At 37.9% G+C, this 25,190-nt stretch overlaps 1 protein-coding gene across 1 annotated transcript in view; it reads left to right on the forward strand.

Annotated features, from left to right (window-relative positions):
• The window catches only part of LOC150076876 (spectrin beta chain-like), an 800,006-nt gene that overhangs the window by 666,391 nt on the left and 108,425 nt on the right, over nucleotides 1-25,190 (forward strand). The window contains exons 41-42 of the mRNA XM_090386889.1: nucleotides 7,502-7,623; nucleotides 7,731-7,816. Coding sequence (XP_090243015.1) covers nucleotides 7,502-7,623; nucleotides 7,731-7,816 — 208 coding nt within the window. The remainder of the gene's footprint in view (nucleotides 1-7,501; nucleotides 7,624-7,730; nucleotides 7,817-25,190) is intronic.

The raw sequence follows: 25,190 nt of genomic DNA on the forward strand, positions 1-25,190 counted from the left end.
TGGTCATGACCTCCAAAAACGTGCTTTAGAAAAATATCACAAAGGCATTTAAAATTGGTTCTTATAACGGAACATATGATAATGATGAAAGTGCAGTGCATTTTAAGGATTTGAATTGGTATCTAATACAATTTATAAACCACGCTCATGACCTTTTATATGGCCTTAAGGTCAGCTTGTGACCTTAAAAATGACATTTTAGAGAGATAAATAGCTTAGTTATACAACGAAAATTTCAACTTCCGAGATCTTGAAACGAATTACCAAAAAACAATGTGTCATTGAGTTCACAGTATGGTATTTTAATGATACGATGGTGTCTCTGGAATGGATTAATATCGTAAAGCGGGGTACACTGTATTGTATAGCTATGCAAGTGGTTTGGAATGCATTGTTTATGAATGTTTAACATTCAGTTTTTGCAATTTATGGTCATATTTTCAATTTTGTTGATACTTGGGGAAAAAAAACTTGTAAACCCGGTAACTCGTAAAGCAAGAACTGCCTGTATTTTCAATTCTCCTGGAATCTTAATTTCGGATAAAATTTTTTCATTCAACGAACAGTATTATTTGTTGCGGCTAAATTGAAACTTTTCTTCCAAAGGATCTTCGATACTTCCAAAAACAAAGTGTATTAAATTTCCTGAACAGCGAATATTTTCAGGAATTTCTATTTGATCATTTTCTTCTTTTACCACTTGATCATTTGTTACAATTTTTTTCTTTTTTATCAATGATTGGAGTTTCAGTAGAGCTATCAACAATTTGTGATTCTTTTTTTTTTTTTTATTTTGCTCTGCCTTGTAGAAAGCAAAAAGTGTGCATGTGAAAAAGCACTATTTTCCAAAATATTCCTTTATATATAGATTATACACACAAAATAAGTAACAGCAAATATTTCATCATCCCCTTGAAGTTTATTACTTCATTAGTATCTTCCTATATATGTGAAATTATATCACCTGAAGGCAATTAATGTGCTGTTTCATTACATTGGCTCTTCATAGGAAGGGCTTTTCTGGTCAGTGTATTTCCAATAAAAGTCTTTATCAAGAATTCTTAACACAAGGGTGCATAAGTACTTGTGCCTTGAATGACTGAGGTTCAAGCCCGTGACTACTAAATGCAGTGCTGTTTCCTGTATTCGCCCTATCTTCTGAACTCGTAACCATGTTGTCATCCCAGAGTATAAACAGAAGGTTTATTTATTTAAATATAGACTATAAATGTCAAAAGAAAATTAAGAACAGAACAAGACACTTTTAAAATGTCTACTCCTTCGTGATCGTCATGCAAGCTCCATACACCTAAAAGCAGGCCCAGTGGTAGGGGTGTGCAAGTGAGCCACTTGCCACAGGCATCGCCTAAAATAGGCACTGCTCGATGCGTTACTGCATATATAGGGTTATTAAAATTAAAGTATCCCTGTGTAGAGGGCTCTGGGGTGAGTTTTAAGACTTGAACTGAAGAGAAATTTGGACAACAGGTACAATAAAGAATGCATTTATTGGAAAAAAAAAAATTAGTTACAAAATTTGTCATTGTATGGTGCGTAACTATCTTAGTTACGATTATGCAAATAACATGTTATTTGCATAATCGTAAGTTATTGCCACAGTGCCACTACTCAGCTCTACTGTACTGTATAAAAGCAAAGCAGTCTCTTCAAAATCATACAGTAGATGTTTGACAGCATTAGACATCATGTGCTGGCTATTCTAGTTGACATGTTACGTTCTGCTGTAGAAAATGCTGTTCTTCAAATTGAAACTTTGTTGACCAAAATGGAGGTCACTTTGAACAATTGTAGTGCTGTTCAAGTGATTTGTATTGCCACAGCACCATATAGTGACAAATTTTGTAAATGATTTTTTTCCCCCAATAAATGGCGAGCGCATTCTTTATTGTAACTGTTGTCCAAATTTCTCTTCAGTATGAGCCTCAGAACTTGCTCTAGAGCCCTCTCCATAAGGATATTTTAATTTTAACAACCCTGTATATGTAGCATTGCTGTTTAATTTTTTTTTTTTTTTATTTTAAAGTACGGAATGATGCATTTGTCATTTAAAATGTTTAACTCATTTCATCCACTAACCTGCAAAATAGTTAAAGGGGATGGGGGGTAAGTAAAATGAAATTAGGTTATACAGAAATGTTTACTTAATAGGTTGTCTTTTGGTTATGTATTCATGTTAAAATAATTGAGGGGAGGATAAATTTTATTTTCAGATATATGGGAAGTTGACTTTTTAAATGTTTCCAACTCAAATTTCTCTGTTTACTTACATATTGAAATATGATTACATTCTCATTACTGTGGTCCAGAATAACCCATTTTAACAAAATAAAAGATAAGCTGAGCTTCTACTAAAAATATTTGCTACATGGTAACATAAAGCACTTGTGAACTGGCAAATTTTTTTTTTTTTTTTTTTAATAGTACTTAGTACCATGCTTGGGTTGGAGGTTGAGAAGACGAAAGAAGATATTTGTTGACATTGGACTTGAACTTCTGTAGACTGTAATTTTCAGGAAATACGTAAGAAGGAAGGTTTTTCCAGAAAGAGGCAGTTGAATGAATAAACGAGGAAGTTGAAAAGTTGGTTCTGTGAGTTTGAAGTTGGAGAGTAAATGGATGTTGGCTGGTGGCGGCATGTGTTCGGACTGTTTTGAAAGAGAGAGAGGTAATTATAGAAGCCAGTTCAGAAGAACAGTGCCCGTGGAAGTATCTGTAGAAGAGGCATGCAGCAGAAACAGTATGTCTATGAGACAGTGAGTAGAGAGACTCTGTTAGAAATGAATCATTAATTAACCTAACTGCCCTCTTCTAAATGGAATCAAGAAGCCTTAGAGAGGTTTTGGGGGCACCACCCCAGATGTGGGAACAATATTCCATGGCAGGGCAGATTTTCGATTTATACAGAGTGAGCAACTGTTTGGAAGAAAAGTAACGCCGAGAGCGAAAGAGAAGACCAAGTTTTTTAGATGAAGAGGAAGAAATATTTGTAATGTGCTTGTGCCAAGAGAGATTAGAAGTCAGGGTAATGCCCAAAAGAGATATATCATTTTGCCTAGAAATCAGAGTGCCACTAAAGATAAGCATAGGAGCAGAAGAATCCTTTTTGCAAGATATAAGACAAGAACGAGTTTTAGAAGGGTTGAAATCAACTAAGTTGTCTTTGCCCCACTGGAGAATTACCTGAAGATCAGCATTTAAGGAATTGGTAGCAGATTTTCGAGAAGTTGAAGATGATTGAGCAGGGCAGGGTTTCTCAAAATGGAAAGTGGAATGCAATGTGCTATCATCGGCAAAACTATGGATAGAATTTCCAGTCAATGGAAGAAGGTCATTAATATACAAGAGGAAAAGAGTGGGGGGGGGACGAAGAACTGAACCTTGGGGGACACTGGCATTAGTGGAGAAGTTACAGGACAAAGAGTCATCTACCAGCACCCTCAGTGAGTGATCAGAGAGAAAACTGGATAACCAATTACTAAAAACAGTTGGCAAACCATAAGATGGAAGCTTGTTTTGAAGACCTTTATGCCAAACACGATCGAAAGCCTTTGAGATGTCAAGAGCAACTACTTGTGTTTCACCAAACCTTTCCATTGAATTAGTCCATAAATGGGTAACATAAGCCAGAATATCACCAGTGGATCGAAACTGAAGGAATCCATGCTGGCAATCGTTGATCATATGGAAGGTTTCTAGGAAGAGTTTAAGAGTTGCCGGTTAATTGATTTCTCCATTACTTTAGAAAGAGTAGAAGTAATTGCAATGGGACGATAATTGGATGGGAGGGATTTGTCACCCTTTTTAGGACTGGCTGGATATGAGCAAATTTCCAAGCAGAAGGAAAAACACCTTTAAAAGGTGTAAAAAGGTGGCAAAGAATAGGAGTAAGTTCAGGAGCACAGGTTTTGAGAACAAGTGGAGAAATACCATCGGGACCTTGAGCTTTCTTAGCATCAAGATTCGTCAAAATCCTTCTGACATCCTTTTGACGGAAGACCACAGGAGGCATTGAATGGAGTGTGTTGGGAATGGTGGGAGGTGTTCTACCAAGATAATTAATACATGAGTTGGAACAAAAATGGAATGCTAGCAGGTCAGCTTTATCCTTGGCTGAAACGACAACAGAACCATCTGGTTTTGACAGAGGTGGGAGCAGAGATGGGCAAAAGTTGCAGGCCAATGGCTTTGGCAAGAGACTAGAATGCTCAGCTGCCATTAGGGCAAGAAGCAAGTTTTCTGCTCTTAGCCTGTTCAGACTCTACTTTGGTCTGATTAATAACTGCTTTACAATTGTTGCGAGCTTTGGTGTAGGCAGAAAATGAAACTGAAGAGTTAGAAACAAGCCAATTACGATATGCAACATTCTTCTCTTGAACAGCCGTAGCACATTTATTGGAAAGTCAAGGTTTAGATAAAGGACGAAATTTTAAAGTGGAGGGTGGGATAAAGGATTCCATGCCTGCAAGAATAATTTCTCTGACACGATCTGAGCACATGTTGACATCAGAAGTTTTGAAACAGTAATCCGACCAAGGAAAAGAAGAAAAGAAATCTCGCAGATCATCCCATTTTGCATTCTTGTGATGCCAAACAACACAAGGTGGGGAATAGCCATGAGTTAAAGGCTCCATTGGAGAAGAGGCAATCACCAAGTTGTGATCTGAAGTGCCTAAAGGACCTCTCACTTCAACTGTGTACTTAGAAGGGTTGTTTGTGAGAAAAAGATCAAACGTGTTGGCTATATGATTAGGATTGTCCAGTATTCTTGTAGGTAAATGAACAATCTGTGCAAGGTCATTAGTAATTGCAAAAGCCTTAGCATCTCGACCAGCTGGGTCGGTGTGACTAGAAAACGGAAGCCAGTCTGAGTTGTGAACATTAAAATCACCAAGGAAAATTACCTCACTGTTAGGAAAGTTGGACTGGGGAAAGGCAATTTGCAAAGAGAGGAATTCAAAGAGCTCCGAGTGATTAGTGGAGTTGGGAGAACGCTAGAGACAACAGATGAATTTGACACAATGAGGTAGAGAGATTTTAAGCCAGAGAAGATCAAAGAGAGGAGATTCCAAATTGCCAAGTCTCTGACAGGGAATATCAGAATGGACATATGCACAAGTGCCACCTTTGAGGTGAAAGGAATCATACAGCGAATAATTTGGGTATCTGAGATGAGCAGTAGTTAAATCAAATAATAACTGAGATTCTGTCAGAAAAAGTACATGGGGTTTGGCAGACTGCAAGTGGAAATTTGAGATTAGAATTGAGACCACATATATTTGTGAAATGAATTAGGAAGTTTTAGAATTGTACCAAGCATGGAAAAAGTGATGAGAAAGAGAGCAGAGACAACCTCTCTTAGATAGCATACAAAGGGTACTAGGAAAGTTTTGCAATATGACGCAACAATGAATCACAGGAAGCTGCTTGTTGCTGCATGTTGAGACATGTTCATACGTGCATAGTAGCTGCCGCGCCAAGTCGATGGGCTCAGTGCTTGCGATGGCATCGTGGTCACGAAATGAGATAAGGACAGTTTTGCGGTATAATTTCGTGCGTGGTTTAACCATAGACCAGTGCTTAGAAGAAATGACTCTTGCACTAGATGATGATTGTCCACATCGTACAACGATATTCAGGTGGTATAGAGAATTCCAAAGGGGAAATTTCACTCTGGAGGATTCTGAGAGGCCGGGAAGGCCACGAACGTCAGTTACGGAGGAAAACGTTACTGCTGTGAGGAAAATGCTTGACGAAAACAGGCGAGTGACCTACCAACAGATAGAGGATACTTTGGGCCTAAATGCACCAGCAATTCGTTCGATTCTGCAAGATCATTTGCACGTAAAGAAACTTTGTTCTCTCTGGGTGCCGCATCAACTGACTGAAGAGCAGATGACACGACGTGTGACTTGGTGCCGGGAGATGTTAAAAAAGTTTGATAAGGGACAATCTCGGTATGTGAACAACATCGTGACAGGTGACGAGACTTGGCTGTACTATTACGATCTGCCGACCAAGGCTCAAAACAAAGTTTGGGTCTTTGATGATGACGACACACCCGTAATTGTCAGAAAATCCCGATCTGTAAAGAAGAAAATGATAGATGTATTTTTCAAATCGAGTGGAATTGTGGAACGTGTCGTTTTGGACACGCAGAAGACAGTCACAGCTAAGTGGTATACTGAACAATGCCTGCCTAAAGTCATTGGATCTATGAAGAACCTGCGGCCAAAGTCAAGAATGGACACCTGGTACCTCCATCACGATAATGCTCCAGCTTACCGCGCCAAAGCCTGCACCGAATATTTGACCACGACAGGACTGAAACTTCTCGAGCACCCTCCCTACAGTCCAGACCTTGCTCCCTGCGACTTTGCACTGTTCCCGCATGTGAAAATGAAGCTAAAAGGGAGGCGGTTTTCCAGTGATGAGGACCTTCTACGGGCTTGGGACAACGAGTGTGCTTTACTCCCTAGTGAAACTTGGCAGAACTGGTTTAAAGATTGGTTTCGGAGGATGGAGAGGTGTATTGAATGTAGAGGAAATTACTTTGAAAAAATTAAATAAACAAAGCTGTATTGCAAAACTTTCCTAGTACCCTTTGTATTTATTTATCTGTTGTTATGTAGGTATACACAGAATAACAAACTGAGATCACGATGACCAGCCATCTCAGCATTATGATAAAGTGATAAAACATGGATATGAGAGAAGGATGTTATGTTAAATGCATGTCAGTAGGCTAATAGTTAAAATAGTCACCTCAGAATATAGTATTAGGCAATGCGAAATTTGAGTTCATTTTCTGCAGAACAATGATACATAGTTTGAAAGCTAATTTTCAAATGCATGATATATTCTTTGAATTATTTTCTGAATTTAATTCTAACCTAACAGGGAAATAGAAGAAATAAAGGCAACTGAAATAGTCTTTTTGCCACATTCAATATATGGTTTGAAACTAGAGGTCGGCTTTATTTATATTTATTATTTCATCACTAATTGATAAAAAAAATTATGGTTTTGCAACATTGCCTTTCACATTATTAGTACATTCATGCCAAATTTCTGAAAGTTCTATGATACTTGCTAGTAAACTAATGAAAAGTGAACTAATAGAAGGTAAGCCTGGTTGAACTTATGGAATTATGCTATTTTATTTTCTGCAGTTTGTGTCTAATTTCATATACTCCTTCTACTTTTCCATACTTGATATTTTCTATGATCTTTTCTACCTTGATAACAGAGATATCAAAATTTCTCCAATTTCATTCGCTTTACTCCTCTTAGCTGATATCCTCAGCTGCTCAGTTAGCAAATCTTTGAAGTGTTTACTCCATACTTCTAAAATAGCCTTTTCTTGTGTTTTAATTCTGAGCTTATCATATCTGATTACCTTCTGTGGTTTTCCTGTTTTCAGATTTACTTATTTTTGCACACACATACAAAATAATTACTTATTTATTTTTTATTTTTTTAGTTTGAACTGAGAGAAATGCGCCAAAGAGAGGAAGAAGAAGCTGAAAGAAGAAGACAAGAAGAATTAGCCAGGTTGGCACAAATACAGCCCCCTCCACCTGAAGAGCCACCTTCAGTTGAAAGGTTTGTTAAATATCTAATTGAAAGACTTTTTTGGTGAATTATAGTTTAGCACTTTTAATTTAAATTTTTATTGGAATTTGTATTATAATTTATTCTTTTCTCATTAGAGTGGATGTTGAGTCTTCACCTGAGAAAGAACCACAACCTGTTGTGAATGGAGAAGAGTTGCCAGTAGAAACTAAACTAATAGAAGGTAGGCTTGCCATCATAATTTAAGATTGCACTTTTTCTGATCATCAATTTTAACATTAGGGGTTCAGTGATATCCATTTATTGCATTAAGTGGTTTTTTTTTACAATTTCTTTTGTAAATAGATTACTCTTTTTGTGTATATAATATAGCTGATCAACAAAAAAAAAATCCATCTTCATGGATCCTTATATATATAAAATAAAATAATTAATTCAATGCCAGTAGCATGGCAAACCAAATGAGCGAAAATAAAATAAACTGTATATCATAAAATAGCATTGGGGGGAGAAAAAAAGGGTATTGCAGAAGGAAACATTCCTAAAATAATTTAGAACAAGCCAAAAGTTACAATATTACGTAACAAATTATAATTTAGAATCCAATTGAAGATAATTTAAAATAATTTAATTATTTTAGGAACGTTTCTTTCTGCAGTATGATTTCTCCACCCCCACCCCGTTTTATGTTATCTTATGTTATATGGTTTATATTATTTTCACTCATTTGGTTTGCCATGCTACTGGCATTGAATTAATGATTTTATTTTGTATTTTAAGCAATATGCGGCGGTTCAGGCATTAATGCTGCCCGGATGTTTGCTATTCTTATTTTGTAAATTTAATTTTCCCAATTTTTTTAATATTCTTAACATTATAATTAGTCAATTTATATAAGGTTTTCAGTCGATGAAATAGTTTCAGTTAATGAAAGGTTAATAAGTCAGGTATGACAGATGCACCTAAAAGCACAAAGCAGCATTAAAGGATACAAGAGTATATATAAGTTTGTATTAATATATTGAATGAAGTATGCATAAAATGGTGTGAAAATCACAGAGTGCCAGAAACTAGAAGGATGAGAATAGCAGAAAAGGAATTATAGTAGATATGTGAAAGGTAAAAGAATGTTAATATCCAAAAAGTTATGATGAATTAAGAAAATTATGGGCTGAATTACAAAGCCAATAGAAGGTGGGTGAACTGTAAAGTAAAATTAGTACAGTAGAATACAAATAAAACAAAAATAAAAATTAAAAGTGGTACAGCTGTCATCATATGTGGGGGGGAAAGATATTTAGATAATGGTCGAATATAGGTAAGGCAAATGTGCAGAATCTGATGTCAGCTGAAGCAAATATTGATACTGATCAGGTAATTTCATCAGCAGACTACACCTGACCATCTATCAGGAACTGCATTTCTATACTTGTCCATAGTAGTAGAAGAAGAGAAAAGTGAAAGGCCAAAAAGGAACAAAAATGTAATTAGCACTTTCTAATACAGTATGGACAAGGTAGTCCCAATGCGGTGTCATTTATTAAGATAAAAATAAGGATCAAGTTAGAATAACATATGGTTAATATAAATATGTAGTGTTTTGTGTAGGATTTAAAAGGTGCAATTTTGTGGAAATGGGAATTCAATAATATGATAATTCAATAATTTGGTAGTTTTGAACAAGCATATGGGATAGGGAAGGGAAAAAGGAGTATTTAAATAAATAAAGACAAAAAATAGTAATAAAAGTAGGATAGTAGGAACGTTCATATCACCCTCGTACACACTAATAGTTTTATGAATGGGAAGAATGGTAGAAAAAGAAAGCAGAAAGATAAAAAGCAAAGAAAAATTTATTAAATAACACTAAGCTAGCTGGGGTTGTGAAGCCCAACCTTATAGTAAAGGCTCTGGCTTTGTAAGCGTTAGTATAAAAGGGAGCTAATACCACATGCTTGTATTGTAAGGAAAAGACAGGTGTAAAAATCCAAATGTAAATTTCGATGTAAATCGAAACATGCCAAGAAATGAACTGAAAAAGAAATCGAAAGTAAAATAAGAAAGTGAAAGATACCTGGAGTTTTCAAGTAGTTCGAAACATGCTGAGAAGCAAACCTAAAACAAACCGAAAGTATAATAAGAAAATAAATGATACCTGGAATTTTCAAGTAATGCGTAGCAGAAATAAGCTAGTGGGAAAAATATACATAGCTGAAGGAAAAGGGCAGGAAAATGAAGTGCACATATTTTGTAGAGTAGATGAATGCATGTAAATCTTAATCACATTAGTAATATATCTGCATGGTGAAGCAAATTATAACAGCGTAACGAACTTAATAGTGAGCTGTGGAGAAATGTAAAAATGGGAAAGTAGTGACCTCTATTGTTGAAAAAAGAAATGTGGTTGGAATAGTAGGACTGCGAATAGGCCATGTGCATCTAATACATCTTTATCTTCTTGCAGGCACTGATCCACCACTATGTACAAATTGCAACAGTCAGCTCACTGTCCAATGCCAAATATAGTGATATTCCGGCCAAAGGATACAGAAGAAACCTGTACTAGTGAGGACATAAAAAACAAGATAATAGCCAACATGAAAGAGGACTTAAAGCAAACAAGAATTAAGGGAATTAGAAAGATGAGAAATGTGGGAGTGGTAATTGAAACAGAGAGTGAAAAAGAAGTGCAAAGCATCATTAAGAATCCCAAGATTGCAACCCTTGGACTGAAAGCTGAGCCACCCAAAAGAAAGAGACCGACCATAGCCATTTTTGACGTCAGTAAAGAAATCTCACCACAACACCTAGCAGAAGAAATATATCAGAGGAATTTGCGAAACACACTTCCTGATGCGGAATCGCACAATCTAGTAATACCAAGATACTCTACTAAATCCAGGAATGTCGCAAGTACAAACTGGATCATGGAGCTCTCTCCGGAAGCATGGCAGATGATAAAGAATCAAGCCAGGATCTACATAGAATGAGGAAGCCACCGCTTCAGGGAACATATAGCTGTGCCCAAATGCTTTAGGTGTTGCAAATACGGCCACACCTCCCACATATGCATGCAAACCACCCCACCTGCGGTCACTGCTCTGAGAAAGGGCATGATTACAATGCTTGCCCCAACAAAGCCAAGGAGCCAGTTTGCATAAACTGCAAGTCACTTAGAATAGACTACAACCATTCAATCAGGGATCTCAAGTGTCCAACCTACATAAAAGCCAGAAGTTTATACCAAGGACGAATCAGTTATGGGGACAAGTATTAAAAAGTTTAACACTACTATGATTAAGTTCTTTCAAGTAAATGTGCAGAGGGCCAGAGCAGTGGCCGACCAAATCCATGTCAAAGCGGACAAAGAAAATGCTGATATTGTCATACTCTAGGAGCCATGTGTGAATGCAAAAAGTGTTAGGGGATATCCCCTGAACTACAAGATAATTCAGACGGATATAGACACCCCCTGGGTGGCTATCCTAATCAGGAACCAACATTTTACTGCTACCAGAATTACACAACTTTTTACGGCTTGGGCTGCCTGTGCCCACATTATTACAGCCTTGGGCGCCTTTTACATTGTCGCACTATATTGTAGGCCCAGAGAAGAAATCACTTTTGCAATTAATTACTTACAACACCTCCTTGATGTACTACCGAATCAAAAGATAATAATTGGTGCAGACGTAAACTGCCGCTCGCCAGCCTGGTTTAGCACAACACCGGACAGAGGGGGCAACGGCCAACTTCTTGAGGAGTTCCTCATCGGCTCCTAGATCTCAGTCCTTAATCAGCCACACCAGCTCCCGACCTTTTGCAACACCCATTGGGAGTCCACGATTGACATCTCTCTTGCTACAGGAAGTATTGCACCGAACGTAACCAACTGAAGGGTGCAAGATTCATGGACAACATCAGATCACCGTGTAATAACCTTTCAAATTACCAGAACTCTAACAAGAACACCGCCAATCAAGCAACTCCATAACAGATTTGCCATAAGTAAAGCAGACTGGGAGCTCTTCAGGAACACCTTGACTGTAACGGTAGAAAATAACCAACAGATGCTGGACCAATGGAGTGATCCTGACTCATGCCAACGCAAGGTAACAGAAATTATTACAAGTGCCAGTGCAACAGATATAAAAAGAAAAAATCCACTGCCTGGTGCAGTTCCCTGGTGGACACCTGAGATTCAGCAACTAAGGAGAGAAGTAATTAAAAGAAGGAAAGACTTCCAAAGAGCATGGAGGACCTGGTGAGCTGCAGAAGTTGAAGTGCTTAGGCAGCACTACAGAGATGTCAGGAATCGTTATACAGAAACTATCAAGAAAAGTAAAAAGAGATCATGGGAGGGCTTGGTCTCCACAACGGAAAATGCTAACCCCTGGGGGGTGGTTTACAAAGTCACCATCAACAAACTCCCCAGAGGCGAAGTTTTAACATCCACTTGGACACCGCAGGGTGTGCTCACCACAACTTGGGAGCAATCAATGGAAAATATTCTTGGCGTTATTTTCAAGGACCCAGCTATACCAATCCAACAAGAACAGCACCAATTGTGCCAAGAAAACCAGAATTACCACACATCACAGCAGGAGCCCCCTTTCTCACGGGAAGAGCTCCTAGTAGCCGCTGCAGAGATCAAACCCAAGAAATGTCCAGGCTTAGATCTGATCGAGCCGGAAATTGTTAAAAAGGTAGCTGAATATGCACCGAAGCTTCTGCTGGATCTGTTTAACTGCTGTATGGAAGCAGGAAAATACCTAACTGAATGGAAGACAGCAAATATTAAGTTAATTTTGAAGAACCCAACCAAACAGCCAGAGAATCCAGACTCGTATATACCCATTGCACTTCTTATCAGTGGTGAGTAAACTATACGAAAGATTGCTGCATAAAAGAATTTCCCAGCACTATAAAGCAGCAGGACTACCAGCGGTGAACCAATATGGGTTCAAACCAGATTCCTCCATGATAAATGCATTGAAAAACCTGCTCACTGCAGCGAGGGAATGCAGCAGGAAATACTTCCTCCTGATCTCCATCGACTTTGCCAGGGCATTTGACTCACTCTGGTGGCCGAGTGTCTTCGGTAGGCTGAGGGAGGCCAGGGTGCCAATAAATCTATTCAACACCATAAAAGATTACCTATCACAGAGAAAGGTCGAGATCAATACCCCGTACAAGAATATAGTAAAACAGATCTACAGAGGCTGTCCGCAGGGGTCTGTGCTGGGTCCATTGCTCTGGAACATTGTCTTCGATGAGTTCTTGAGAATGGACCTGGGAGAAGTCAAATCCCACACTTTTGCAGACGACCTCATCCTTACAGTGGAAACAAACTCAAGGCTCAGCTTGAGACCCTGGCCAACCATGCCCTTCGACTGCTTCAAACTTGGGCAGCAAAGAACTTTCTCACAATATCACCTGCGAAAACCTCATCCATTCTCCTTAAAGGCTTTCTCGACCTGCGTAGACCACCTCAAATTAAAATTAATGAGAGTACGATAAAATTGGCACCACAGCTCAAATATTTAGGTATTCTCCTAGACAGCAAACTATCCTTTCAGCCACACCTTAAATACATCAGAACGAAGATCAGGAACTACTCAGCCCTGGTGGCCAGGGTCTCACGTAGAGACTGGGGCCTCAACACGAGAACGCTGGCACTCTATTATAAGACAGTTTTCATCCCAGCAATTTCATATGCTTCGGCCATATGGTACGATAAGACCACGCTAGTAGTGAATAGAAGAATGCTGGATTCTACCCAGCGATCCATCCTCCGTGCCATAACCACGCCTGCAGTACAGTGAGTACACCAGCCTTACAAGTAATAGCAGGAACGCTCCCAATTAGACCTAGAAATCGTTAGAACTGGAATGCTCTATTACCTTTCCAAAGGAGTCCCAGTTACCTTCCTGAATTTTACAACTGATCCCACTAATAATAGGAAGGCAGAAAAAGTATGCTTACACCACCTACTACAGGAGTGGCAAAACAGATGGGCTGGTACCACCAAAGGAGAAATCACCCGCAAGTTTTTTCCACACACAAATAGAGTATACCCGAAATCACCATCATGGTTCTTCCCAGGACTCCATACAACGTACTTAATAACAGGGCATGGCCCCTTCAATGCTAAGCTCGCTGGCTTCAGACTCACAGACAACCCACATTGCACTTGTGGAGAAATAGAAGACTGGAACCATCTTATGTTTGACTGTCCCATATATGAAGACCTAAGATGTATTCTAATTGCAAAAGTATCTTCCAAGAGGACAAGAATTTCTCCTCCTTGAAACCGAAGAGGATTATAAAGCATTGTCACGATTCGCCTAGGACCTCTTCGTGAGAAGAAGGGTGCAAATTGCCATACACTGAGGAAAAGAGGAAATGCCACTCAACTATGACAACGCAAAGACAAAACTTATCACCAACCAGCATTTCTTCTCTTTAAATGAAAGAAGATTAAAACCGAAAAACTTGATGCAAGCACAACCCCAACAACCTGAACTGCAAATACAGGACTTGTCCCAGGAATGACCTACAACCCTAGAAGTTGACATCTCTTTAGAAGAAGTAGAACTCAAATAGAAGACCTACTATGGACTTGACCTCATTGCAGCTCTGCTACCAATGCCACAGGCTATACCTGTGCTCTCTTGCGTGGTACTTTCTTTCCACTTCCCTGGGGAGGGAAGGAGATGGTTTCACTGTCTCTTCCCCTCCTTTTCCTCCTGGTGGGACATGGGCCTGCCCCACTGACCACAGGGGTCACCTCTCTATTGACCCCTTACTTCCTATTTCCTCCCCCTAGCCTTCAGTCTCTTCTCTACTCTGTTCACTTTCACAGCGTAACCTCACAGTCTAAATTTAAATCTTTGACCTGGGGTCACCTTCCCTATTGGCTCCATATTTCTGGCTTCCCCCCTGTCTTCAGTCTCCCCCCCTACTCTGCCTAAACACTAGCGAATGCCCCATATGATATCAAAATTTAAAAAAAAAAAAAAAAAAAAATTGTCAAAATTCCAAATGCATACGAAAACCCCTTTCGGCCCACCTTTCAGTGACTACTTCCCAATACTATTAAATTATTTTATTTATATTTTTATTTTATTTATTTTTTATTATTTTTTTTATTTTATTTTATTTTATTTTTTTAGGTCCTTGCCACTGAAATCTCAGGAAATTAGGTGGCAGGACCTGCCAGAGTGAAAACTTAAAATTACTAGGTACCTGGTCTGCCTCCACGAGGCATAGTGTGGACAACGTTGGGCCCCAGCAGGGGTCTAGTGGCTAAATGGCCAGAAGAACAACGAAACACAACACTACACTTACAAAATCCATACAGTTTTAAATCTCTGGCCTTCCCAGTGAACTGGTACACCTACAATGAAAGCAACGTGGAGATGGGGGAAACCCCTGGTGCCGTTAGACACGAACACATATACTGTCCAACATGTACTCATTGATTGCCCCAAATACAATAGCTATGTTTACTTTTTCCAGGACAAACATTCCTTTCAGTATTGCTGACCTCCTGGCAGATACCCCACATGGGGCTAAAATTTTTTTCATTCCTTAAACAGATACAACTGTACAATGTGAACTTCAACAACATTTATGTACATAAACTGTGTATTTAACATCACCATAGTTAGGTGCATTATGATCTTGCTGCCCTTGCACCGTAAAACCCATAAATAAACAAACATTGAGCAAAGCAGAAGATTGACAACAAATATTAATAAAGAAGTAAATTGCATATGGCAATTTTTAGAATAAATTTTTCATGAATATTTGTGTAATAATTTTTTTTCATGTAATCTGTGATTTTATTGTACTTTTTCTAGAAAGTTTGTTTTTTATGTAATATTCGTTTTTATGTTGTGGAATGTTTTCTGATAGTTTTTATGTTATTTGTGATATGGGAAATATTTCATGTTATTTTTATTTGCAATATTAAAATTTTATCATGAAAAAAATGTATCCATTATATTTCCCTAGTCGTTAAAAAAAAAAGATTAATAAAAAAAGTTGTGCATGTGCCAAGCACGTGTGGTAGATGGTTTATGTGAAACTTCCTTCGCATTTATTTTAGGTATTTTGATTTGTATATATTGATTACGAGATAAAAAAGCTTTTTTATTGTAAATATTTTATTGATCATTCACAAATTTTCATTATTTCTGGAAAACAAGATGCAATGGATTTATGATAACTAAAGTAAGAGATGTATACTTGCGATTGAAGCATATCTAAATGTTTGGAAAACAGCATCAATTGATGTACCGATCATGTAGTTGAAGCGACACATACGCAGCTGTTAGGGACACCTAACAATGGAATGTAACGAAAATGCGAGACAAAAAAAAGGAATTGTTGACAAATATTTGTACTGTTGCAATCATACTTACTGCTGTAGTAAGTATGATTCCCAATCATGCTTCCTGAAGCATGATTATATGCATGGTTAAGGGGGTAATCAGCCACATCTCTTCCCCCCCCCCCCAAAAAAAATCCGTCCCGACTCAAGATATCATACCGGTCACGAAAAATGTGTCACATGCTCTAATCACACTACTAGTAATGCGAGCATGGGAAGTGCCTCTGGTGGAAGCTGCAGATGGCGTCACTTCTGTGACCGATCAAATTCATTTGGTAGAAAGTCAAAAAAACTGCAAACCCATTGTTAAAATATTCACGGCTCATCAGTTTATATATCTATGAACAACTGCACTGTGAAGATGTATTCTATTTCCATAACAAACACGAGAATAGCACTAAAGATTCTGGGTTTGTTTCAACACAGCATTAAGATAATTTTAAAAATTTTTACATTACTGCATTAAATTTTAATCGGGATTGGGTTTTTTTTTTTTCACCCCCACTCCAGTTCTAGGCCTATTTTCAGTTGTCAATGATAGTACTTATGCTTACAATAAAGACATTATCCACGAGTCAACCTAAAATTGTAATAACTCAGGTTAATCATGCCACAAATTTTTATACAGATAGCACCTGCAGAAGGCGAATCCTTGTCATTCTAAAAGTCAGAATGCTGTTTTGACAGCTGTTTCAAGACTGTTTTATCAGGTGAATAATGTATTGTGTGAGTGAACAGATGCAATAGGTCAGCAAATTACTTCAAGTATTGAAATAATTTGAAATTTTACACACACACACACACACTGGAATGACTGAAGTCAACCTTCACTTATCAAGGCTTAAGCTTATGCTCACATTGGAGATGACACCATTATCAAGAGATATTATCAATATCATTATCATTATCAGTCTAAATTGCTAATATAATTTTATATATTATATTAGCAATTTAGATTTATGGATAATGTAATTAAAAATAGTGTTAGTAAAAGGTAAATAATTTTTTTATTGATAGTAATGGATCACACTGTTGTCTTTGAATACAGCATAAGCCTGAATTTGATGGTGGAAAACTAGCCTCTTTTTTATGTGAGTAACCAAAACATCCTGAAGGCTGAAATTGAGTGCACATATACATAGTTTTAAAAATTAAAATGTAATGTCTATGTTTGTTTTATTTATTTATTTATTTATTTTTTATCCTGCATTGCATATCAGTCATTATTCCAGGATTATTGTAGTTACTAAGTGGTAATTTACCGGTTCTGTGGAAGTAAAATAATGTATTCCACATCGGCATACAGGGACAACTCCAGAAAATATTCATGTAACAAATGCAATAAATTGCAGTGCATACTGATCAGTTTGATAGTGTTTAAAGCATTTAAAATTTCAGAAAGAAATGTGAAAAGTATTTTTCATCATGATAAGTTTCTCCTGCACAAAATTTGTATTATAAGAAGTATTGGAACATGATGGATTGAATTGCATATAGTTCTATATGTAGTTTTTGAAGTTGCAAAATCAAAAACGTCCTTATCAAATTTATATCTAAAACTCACTACCACTTTCTGGGCTTATAATAAAAGAAAACTGTTGTCATAGAGTACAAAATAATCCTTATTAAATTATCTGCATCCTGTTTATCCATCTGATATAACACCATGGTGTGGGTGTTATATTTTGACGTGATTGGAGAAGAAAAATGCATGGGATACATATAAATTAACATGTGACACAGGAGCCTATGAAGATATAAGCTGGTCTATAACCAAGTTACAAAGAAGGTTGGGCAGGCAAAAGCAGATTACGAAAAATCATTGCCAAAGGATTCAGAGAAAAACAGCAAAGAGTTCTTTACTTATGTAAACTCCAGAAGGAAGGGGATGAATCAGATTGGTCCACTTGATATCGATGGTTCAATTGTTGATGATCCTACTCAGGTAGCTAACAAACTGAATGAGTATTTTGCATCTACATTCACACATGAGGAGTTATTCAGGGAAGAAAATGCCAGAGGTGAGTTAAACTCTGGCAGTAAGCTAGATAATCTTGTACTAACTGAGAGTAAAGTGGAGGAAAAATTGTTGAAGATAAACATAAGAAAGGCACCTGGGGTGGATGGAATCTATCCAGCTATATTAAAGGAGGTGAAAGGAAGTAAACAAATCCTTAGCCATAATTATGAGAGCTTCCCTGGACTTTGATTGGATACTATGATGCAGTCACAAAGGAACTGGATGCAAAGAATAACTTTGATATCATATATTTGGATCTTAGAAAGGCCTTTGATACTGTTGCACATGGAAGACTGCTGAACAAATTAGAGCAGTGTGGCATTGGAGGCAAATTGCTGCTATGGATGAAGGGATGGTTGAGTGGGAGAAGACAGAGTTTTTTTTTTTTTTTTTTTTTTATGAGAACCCTAAACACGAGAGGTATTATAACCTATAGTACTTAGTACCGTGCTTGGGTTGAATTGTGGTAATCAATGGACACTGCTCTTCGTGGACTAATGTTATTAGTGGAGTCCCTCAGAGTTCAGTGTTGGGTCCATTGTTGTTTTCTGTATTTATAAATGATATTGATGATGGTATATCAGGCTTAATGACAAAGTTTGCAGACGATACAAATGTTGGCAGGGTTTTTAATGACAGTAAACTGCTGCAACAGGATCTAGAAAAGTTGAGCAGATGGGCTGAGAGATGGCAAATGAAGTTTAACATTGACAAATGTAAAGTACTACATATGGGAAGCAGTAATCCCAGAGTAACATATCAACTCTGTGGTACCACACTGACAGTGGTAGAGAATGCTGGGGGTAATTGTGCAGGCAGATATGAAGTTTTCTGAGCAGTGCAGATGGTCTGTAAGAGTAGTTCATAGTGTCTTGTCAATGAGAACTAGGAATTTTTCTAGCAGGGATAAGGAGGTAATTATCCCCTTGTATAAGGCAATGGTCAGGCCACACCTTGAGTACTGTATACAGGTCTGGAGGCCTCATTTTAAGAAGTATGTAGAACTGTTGGAACAAGTACAGAGAACGGCAACAAAATTTGTGAATGGAACAAAGAGTTGCTCTTACGAAGAAAGGCTTAAATTTTGCAAATTACAATATCTGGAGACTAGGCACCTGCGAGGTGATCTGATTGAGGTGTATAAAGCCTTGAATAGTTTGAGCATGCTCAATGCGGATGGGATTCTTCCTCTTGTTCAGAATAATCGCCTGAGAGGGCATAAATTCAAATTGAGGAAAGTCAGTTGTAGGATAGATGTGTGGAAGTTTGCCTTTAGCCAGTGGGTGGGTGATTGCTGAAACAAACTTCCATCTGTCGTAGAAGTTGATAGCTTAAATAGATTCAAGGCAAAACTTGACAAACATTTGGACCGAGTGGATGGGTGAAATAAGGGGGTTTTTTGTTTATTTTTTTTGGCTGATGCTATATAAGCTTGCTTTTTTTACATCATGTGCCTTTGTTAATGCTAAAATGCTAATTACACTGTGATGTATTTTCAAAATGAGCATGACTTGAATTAACTGTAATGGTACAATATGTTGAAGACTTCCTTAGACGTGAACCATGCTGTCTGGAATTCCTCAAGAAATATTTTAGAAAGCTTATAATTTATTTTATCAATCAAGGTGCTACTTTATTAAAACACATTAATTAAGAATTAAATTAAAAGTAATTAGAATTTTGGAGATCTTTAACAAAAATTATTATGCAGAAAATTAATACATTCATCAGGGTCATTTTCAAGCATCTCCAAAAAAAGCTACCAAACAACTGAGGCCTTCAGATCTGTTAAAAAGACAGGTCTTGGAAGCCTTACTACAGTTCTGCATACTACAGCATCTGGAGACAAGGCACCTTTGATTTGATTGAGGTGTTTAAAGCATTGAATGGATTGAGCAAGCTCAATGCTAATCATATTTTTCCTTTTGCTCAGTCTGAGCAAAAGGAAAAATGTGATTGAGCATGAATGAGCATAAATTCAAATTGAAGAAGGATGATTGCAGGATAGATATGTGGAAATCTGCTTTCAGCTGGTGGTTGGTTGATCGTTAGAACAAACTTCCATCTGTTGTTGTGGAAGTCGTTATAAATTCAAGGACAAACTAGACACACTATCAGAAGGGATGAGATGATAGGTTAAGATGTGTTAAGATTTTTTTTTTCTCGTGCTATATAAGCTTGCTTTCTTTCATTATTTGACTTGACACTAATAATGTACTAAAACTAAACTGATACTAATACTAAAACATTCCCCTAGTCTAAAACAGTGCCACTATCAACCATATACCTTTCTCATGATCTATATGGGATCCATTGCTTCTTTTCATCACCACACATTTAATCTTCCATTAACTTGAAAGGAAAAGAAACTTAATTCACATAATCACTGTACTTCCAGTCAACCATCATCCAACTGCAGTGTTTGCATGAGTGGGTGAGACGCAATCAAATTGTCTTTCTGCAAATTGCCTGAGACATTTTCACAATGTACTCTGCAGTCAATTGCATCACTGACCATTCTGGTACACTGCACAAGCCACTGAAGTTGTCTTCCACTCATTTATCTATGACTATTTTTGTACCACAGGTTTTTTGCTAGCTGAATGTTTTGTCCTTTATTTGCCACTAATGATACTCTTGCACAATCGTTGGTCAGGAACAGCCCGCTAGATTTACGGTATCAGAGAAGAACCCATCTCATCACCTGCACCACAGTGATTATTGAAAGTCCATCATATCATGGCATTTTCCCATACTCATCACATGTAATACTGCCTGCCAGTGGTATAAATTTACACATCAACTGCAGACAGAATTCACCCAGCCAATTTTTTATTCCTGTAGTGCAAGAATAAAAGGGTGGGTAGTCCTTTTCCACTATCTCTTCCTTGTAATTGAAATAACAATCATTCTTAATATTAGGCACAGTTTGAATATGGTAAGTACAATGTATACAGGAGAGGTAAATATGAAAGAAGGGGAGAAAGGATTGGGCTTTTTGTCAAATACATAGATTTTCAACAAGCATATTTAGTAGATAAGTATATAGAGTTACTCTAGTGTGATGTAATTATTGGGAAAACAAAAGTGAGAGGATTATGACCAAAAGACTGTGATGAATATATCAAACATCATTTCAGACAAAGTAGGCCAGCAGTTCAGAATGCTTTGTTGTTATATACTAGAATTTTGGTTTGTCACTCTCCCCTAACAACAGCATTTCTGAATTTTTGGAATATTGCTCTCTATATCAGCATATTATGGAATCCATGAGGGAAAGAAATATTCTTGATCAGATTATCAGTAAGAACTCATCAGATATTTAAAATTCTTCAAAGAATGATTGGCAAGCAATGATCATAGTATATTAATGTGGCATCTGTTTAACATGCTTGCTGTCACCTGTATTTCAGAGAGTGTAGCATTAGTAAAGGCATATGATGCAAGAAAGCAAGTTTATTCAGCATCGGCCAAAAAAAAAAAAAAAAAACACAACCACTACTCCCATTTCACCCCTCCGTTCATTTGAAATACCTGTCCAGCTGAGCCTTAAATTTGTTTAGGCTATCAACTTCAACAAGTGATGGAAGTCTATTCCACAAACCAACTGCCCGCTGGCTAAAGGCAAATTTCTGCACATCTATCCGACATCCGTCCTTCCTCAATTTGAATTTATGCCCTCTCAGGTGATTATTCTGAGCAAGAGGAAGAATCCCATCGGCACTGAGCATGCTCAAGCCTTATACGCCTCTATCAGATCACCTTGGCGATGCCTAGTCTCCAGACTCTGTAATTTGCAAAACTTAAGCTTTTCTTCGTAAGAGCAACCCTTTGTTCCATTCACTAATCTTGTTGCCCTTCTCTGTACTTGTTCCAGCAGCTCTACATCCTTCTTGAAATGAGGCCTCCAGACCTGTATACAGTACTCAAGGTGTGGCCTGACCAATGCCTTATACAAGGGAATAATCACATCCCTAACCCTGCTAGAAACATTCCTGTATATCATTGACAAGACACCATGAGCTACTCTTGCAGCTCGTCTGCACTGCACAGAGAACTTCATATCTGCCTGCACAATTACCCCCAGGTCCTTTTCATTCTCTACCACTGTCAGTGTAGTACCACAGAGTTGATACGTTGATCTGGGGTTATTGTTTCCCAGTAGTACTTTACATTTGTCAATGTTAAACTTCATTTGCCACCTCTCAGCCCGTCTGCTCAACCTTTCCAGATCCTGTTGCAGCAGCATAGCATCAGTAGTGTCCTTAACAACCCTGCCAACCTTTGTATCATCTGCAAACTTGGACATTAAGCTTGATATACCATCATCAATATCATTTATAAATACAGAAAACAACAATGGACCCAACACTGAACCCTGAGGAACTCCACTAATAACATTAGTCCACGTTGAGCTGTGTCCATTGATTACCACTCTCTCTGTCTTCTGCCACTCAACCATCCCTTTATCCATAGCAGCAATTTGCCTCCATGTGCAACAGTATCAAAAGCCTTTCTAAGATCCAAGTATATAATATCAAAGTTATTCCCTGCATCCAGTTCTCTTGTGACTACATCATAGTATCCAATCAAATTGGTCAGACAAGACCTGCCCTTAACAAAACCATGCTGTGTCTGAGCTATAACTGAATTCTTGTCTAGATGATCCTGCAGTGCTTCTTTAACCAGTGCCTCCATTAATTTTCCTGGAACCGAAGTTAAACTAACAGGTCTATAATTACTTGTGTCAGCCTTTGATCCTCCTTTGTGAATTTGGGTTACATTTGCACATCTCCAGTCTATGGGTACCTCTCCTGAGTCCAAAGAAGCTCTCATAATTATGGCTTGTGGTTTGCTTACTTCCTTTGCTGCCTCCTTTAATATAACTGGATAGATCCCATCCACCCCAGGTGCCTTTTTTATGTTTATCCTCAACAATTTCTCTTCCACTTTCCACTCAGTTATTAGAAAATCATCTAGCTCACTGCCAATGTTTACTTCACCTACTTCATTCCCCTTCCTGAATAACTCCTCATGTGTGAATGTAGATCCAAAATACTTGTTTAGATTGTTAGCCACCTGAGCAGGATCCTCAACTGTTGAACCATCAACATCCAGTGGACCAATCTGATTCATCCCTTTCCTTCTTGAGTTTAAATAGGTAAAGAACTCTTTTCTGTTTTTCTTAGCATCCTTTGCCAAGGATTTCTCATAATCTGCCTTTGCCTGCCTAATCTCCTTTGTGACATGGTTACAGACCAACTTATATCTATCATAGGCTTCCATGTCACCCATTAATTTGTATGTATCCCGTGCATTTTTCTTCTCTGCCATATGCCTCATTAGTTCATCTGACAACCATTTAGGCCTGAACCTTGAACAATATTTCTTCGTTGGTTTGTAAAGCCTGGTAGCTTCCAAGATTAGTTCCTTGAATGCTTCCCATTTTGAATTTGCTGTTGGTAATATCATCAGTTGGTCCCACTGTATAGAATTTAAATACTGTCTCAGACCATCATAGTCGCCTTTACGAAAACAAAAACCCTTCCCTTTACCTCTGATGGTAGTTACCTCCTTGAGTAAATCCCACTTCAGCACACTGTGATCACTGCCACCTAGTGGTTCCTTTATCTGCAGATTCTTAATGCATGAAGAATCACTACTGATAATCAGATCAAGAGTATTACTCCCTCTAGTTGCCTCCCGAACATGCTGGTGTAGAAAACAATCATCCAATAAATCCACAAAAGCCTTGCTAGTGTGTGAGTGACCAACCCACAAATTCCAGTCAATATCTGGGAAATTAAAATCCCCCATTATAAGACTCTCTGATTTACTGGCCCATTCTATTTTCCGTACAGTATCTTATTATACTCATCAGAGTCATTAGGCCTATAGCACACTCCTACTCTCAATTTTGATTTACCTATGCTTATGTCACACCAAACTCACTCGACACTGCCCTGTCCATCGATGTCGACTGGCTTCACTTCCTTGGATTTTATGTGTTTTTTAACTAATAGCATAACCCCTCCTCCCTTCCTATCCTGTCTATCCATTCTGTAGACATTGTACTCCCCAAATTCCAGTTCTGCATTCCTTATATCTGTGTGACACTACGTCTCTGATATCCCAACAATATCTGCCTTTGATATTTTGAGCAATACCTCAAATTCATCGAATTTATTTACTAAACTCCTAGCATTGGTGTACACGCAAGTATACATGCACCTGTTTCTATTCTTAGCTACGCTAACACAACCCATGTGTTTACTTGTACGGCAATGACTTCCAGCAGTCTCTGAAATATCCTGCATCTTGTTTTTCAGGCTTCTGCTCATTCCAAAAGAAGCAGTGCAAGAATCTCTTTCACCTCTGCCAGTGGCTACTGTTAATCTATTAGTCTTTGTCTCCCCCCAAGCTAGCAGTTTTCCAACCCACCTAACACTGCCTCGATAGCATCAGCAAATATTCTTGCACCCTTTCTATTTAAGTGTATCCCATCCCTGTAGAAGCAATCTCTCCTGTTAACAAGTACAGTCCAGGCTGAAAAAAATTCTACCCCTTGAGCCTTGCACAATCTTTCCAGGGCCGAATTGATCGACAAGGCTCTCATCATATACTCCCTCCTATCGTGTCTGGGCAGAATTACAGACACTTTCAAATTCAACCTTACTTCGCGGCTTTTTTTCAACAGTGACCTGAACTTGTTAAGTAATTCCGCTGGTCTCCTTCTCTTAATATCATTAGTGCCAACGTGTACAACTATATCACCTTTTGTGCCCTTAAAAGATGATATCCGCTGATGACTTTGATGAGGTTGATGACTTTGTGTATCTAATGAACCATGACTTTCAGAACATTGAGGAACAACTCCTTTACTACCTGCAAAAATAAATAATTGTTAAAAAGTAAAAATCAAGAATTCAAAGCTAAAAGCAAACACTTACTTTTGGGCTGGGCTGTAAATCAAAAGAAACCTGTTTTTCAAAAGTTTATTCCATGTACATAAACTAACCTCAACACAAGCAAAGAATAAATAAAACTGTGTTCCAAACCTATAAACTAAAACCAGGCATCGTTGTGAATAGCACAAAGTTTAATCGCTTCCAATCTCGATCACTTGTCAATTTCATGTGCCCTTACTTTTACAGCACTCGTTTACTAACCACTTGACTA

Source organism: Mastigoproctus giganteus, chromosome 12, assembly GCF_048544385.1.
Source record: "Mastigoproctus giganteus isolate SK-2022 chromosome 12, ASM4854438v1, whole genome shotgun sequence".
NCBI classification, from domain to species: domain Eukaryota; kingdom Metazoa; phylum Arthropoda; class Arachnida; order Uropygi; family Thelyphonidae; genus Mastigoproctus; species Mastigoproctus giganteus.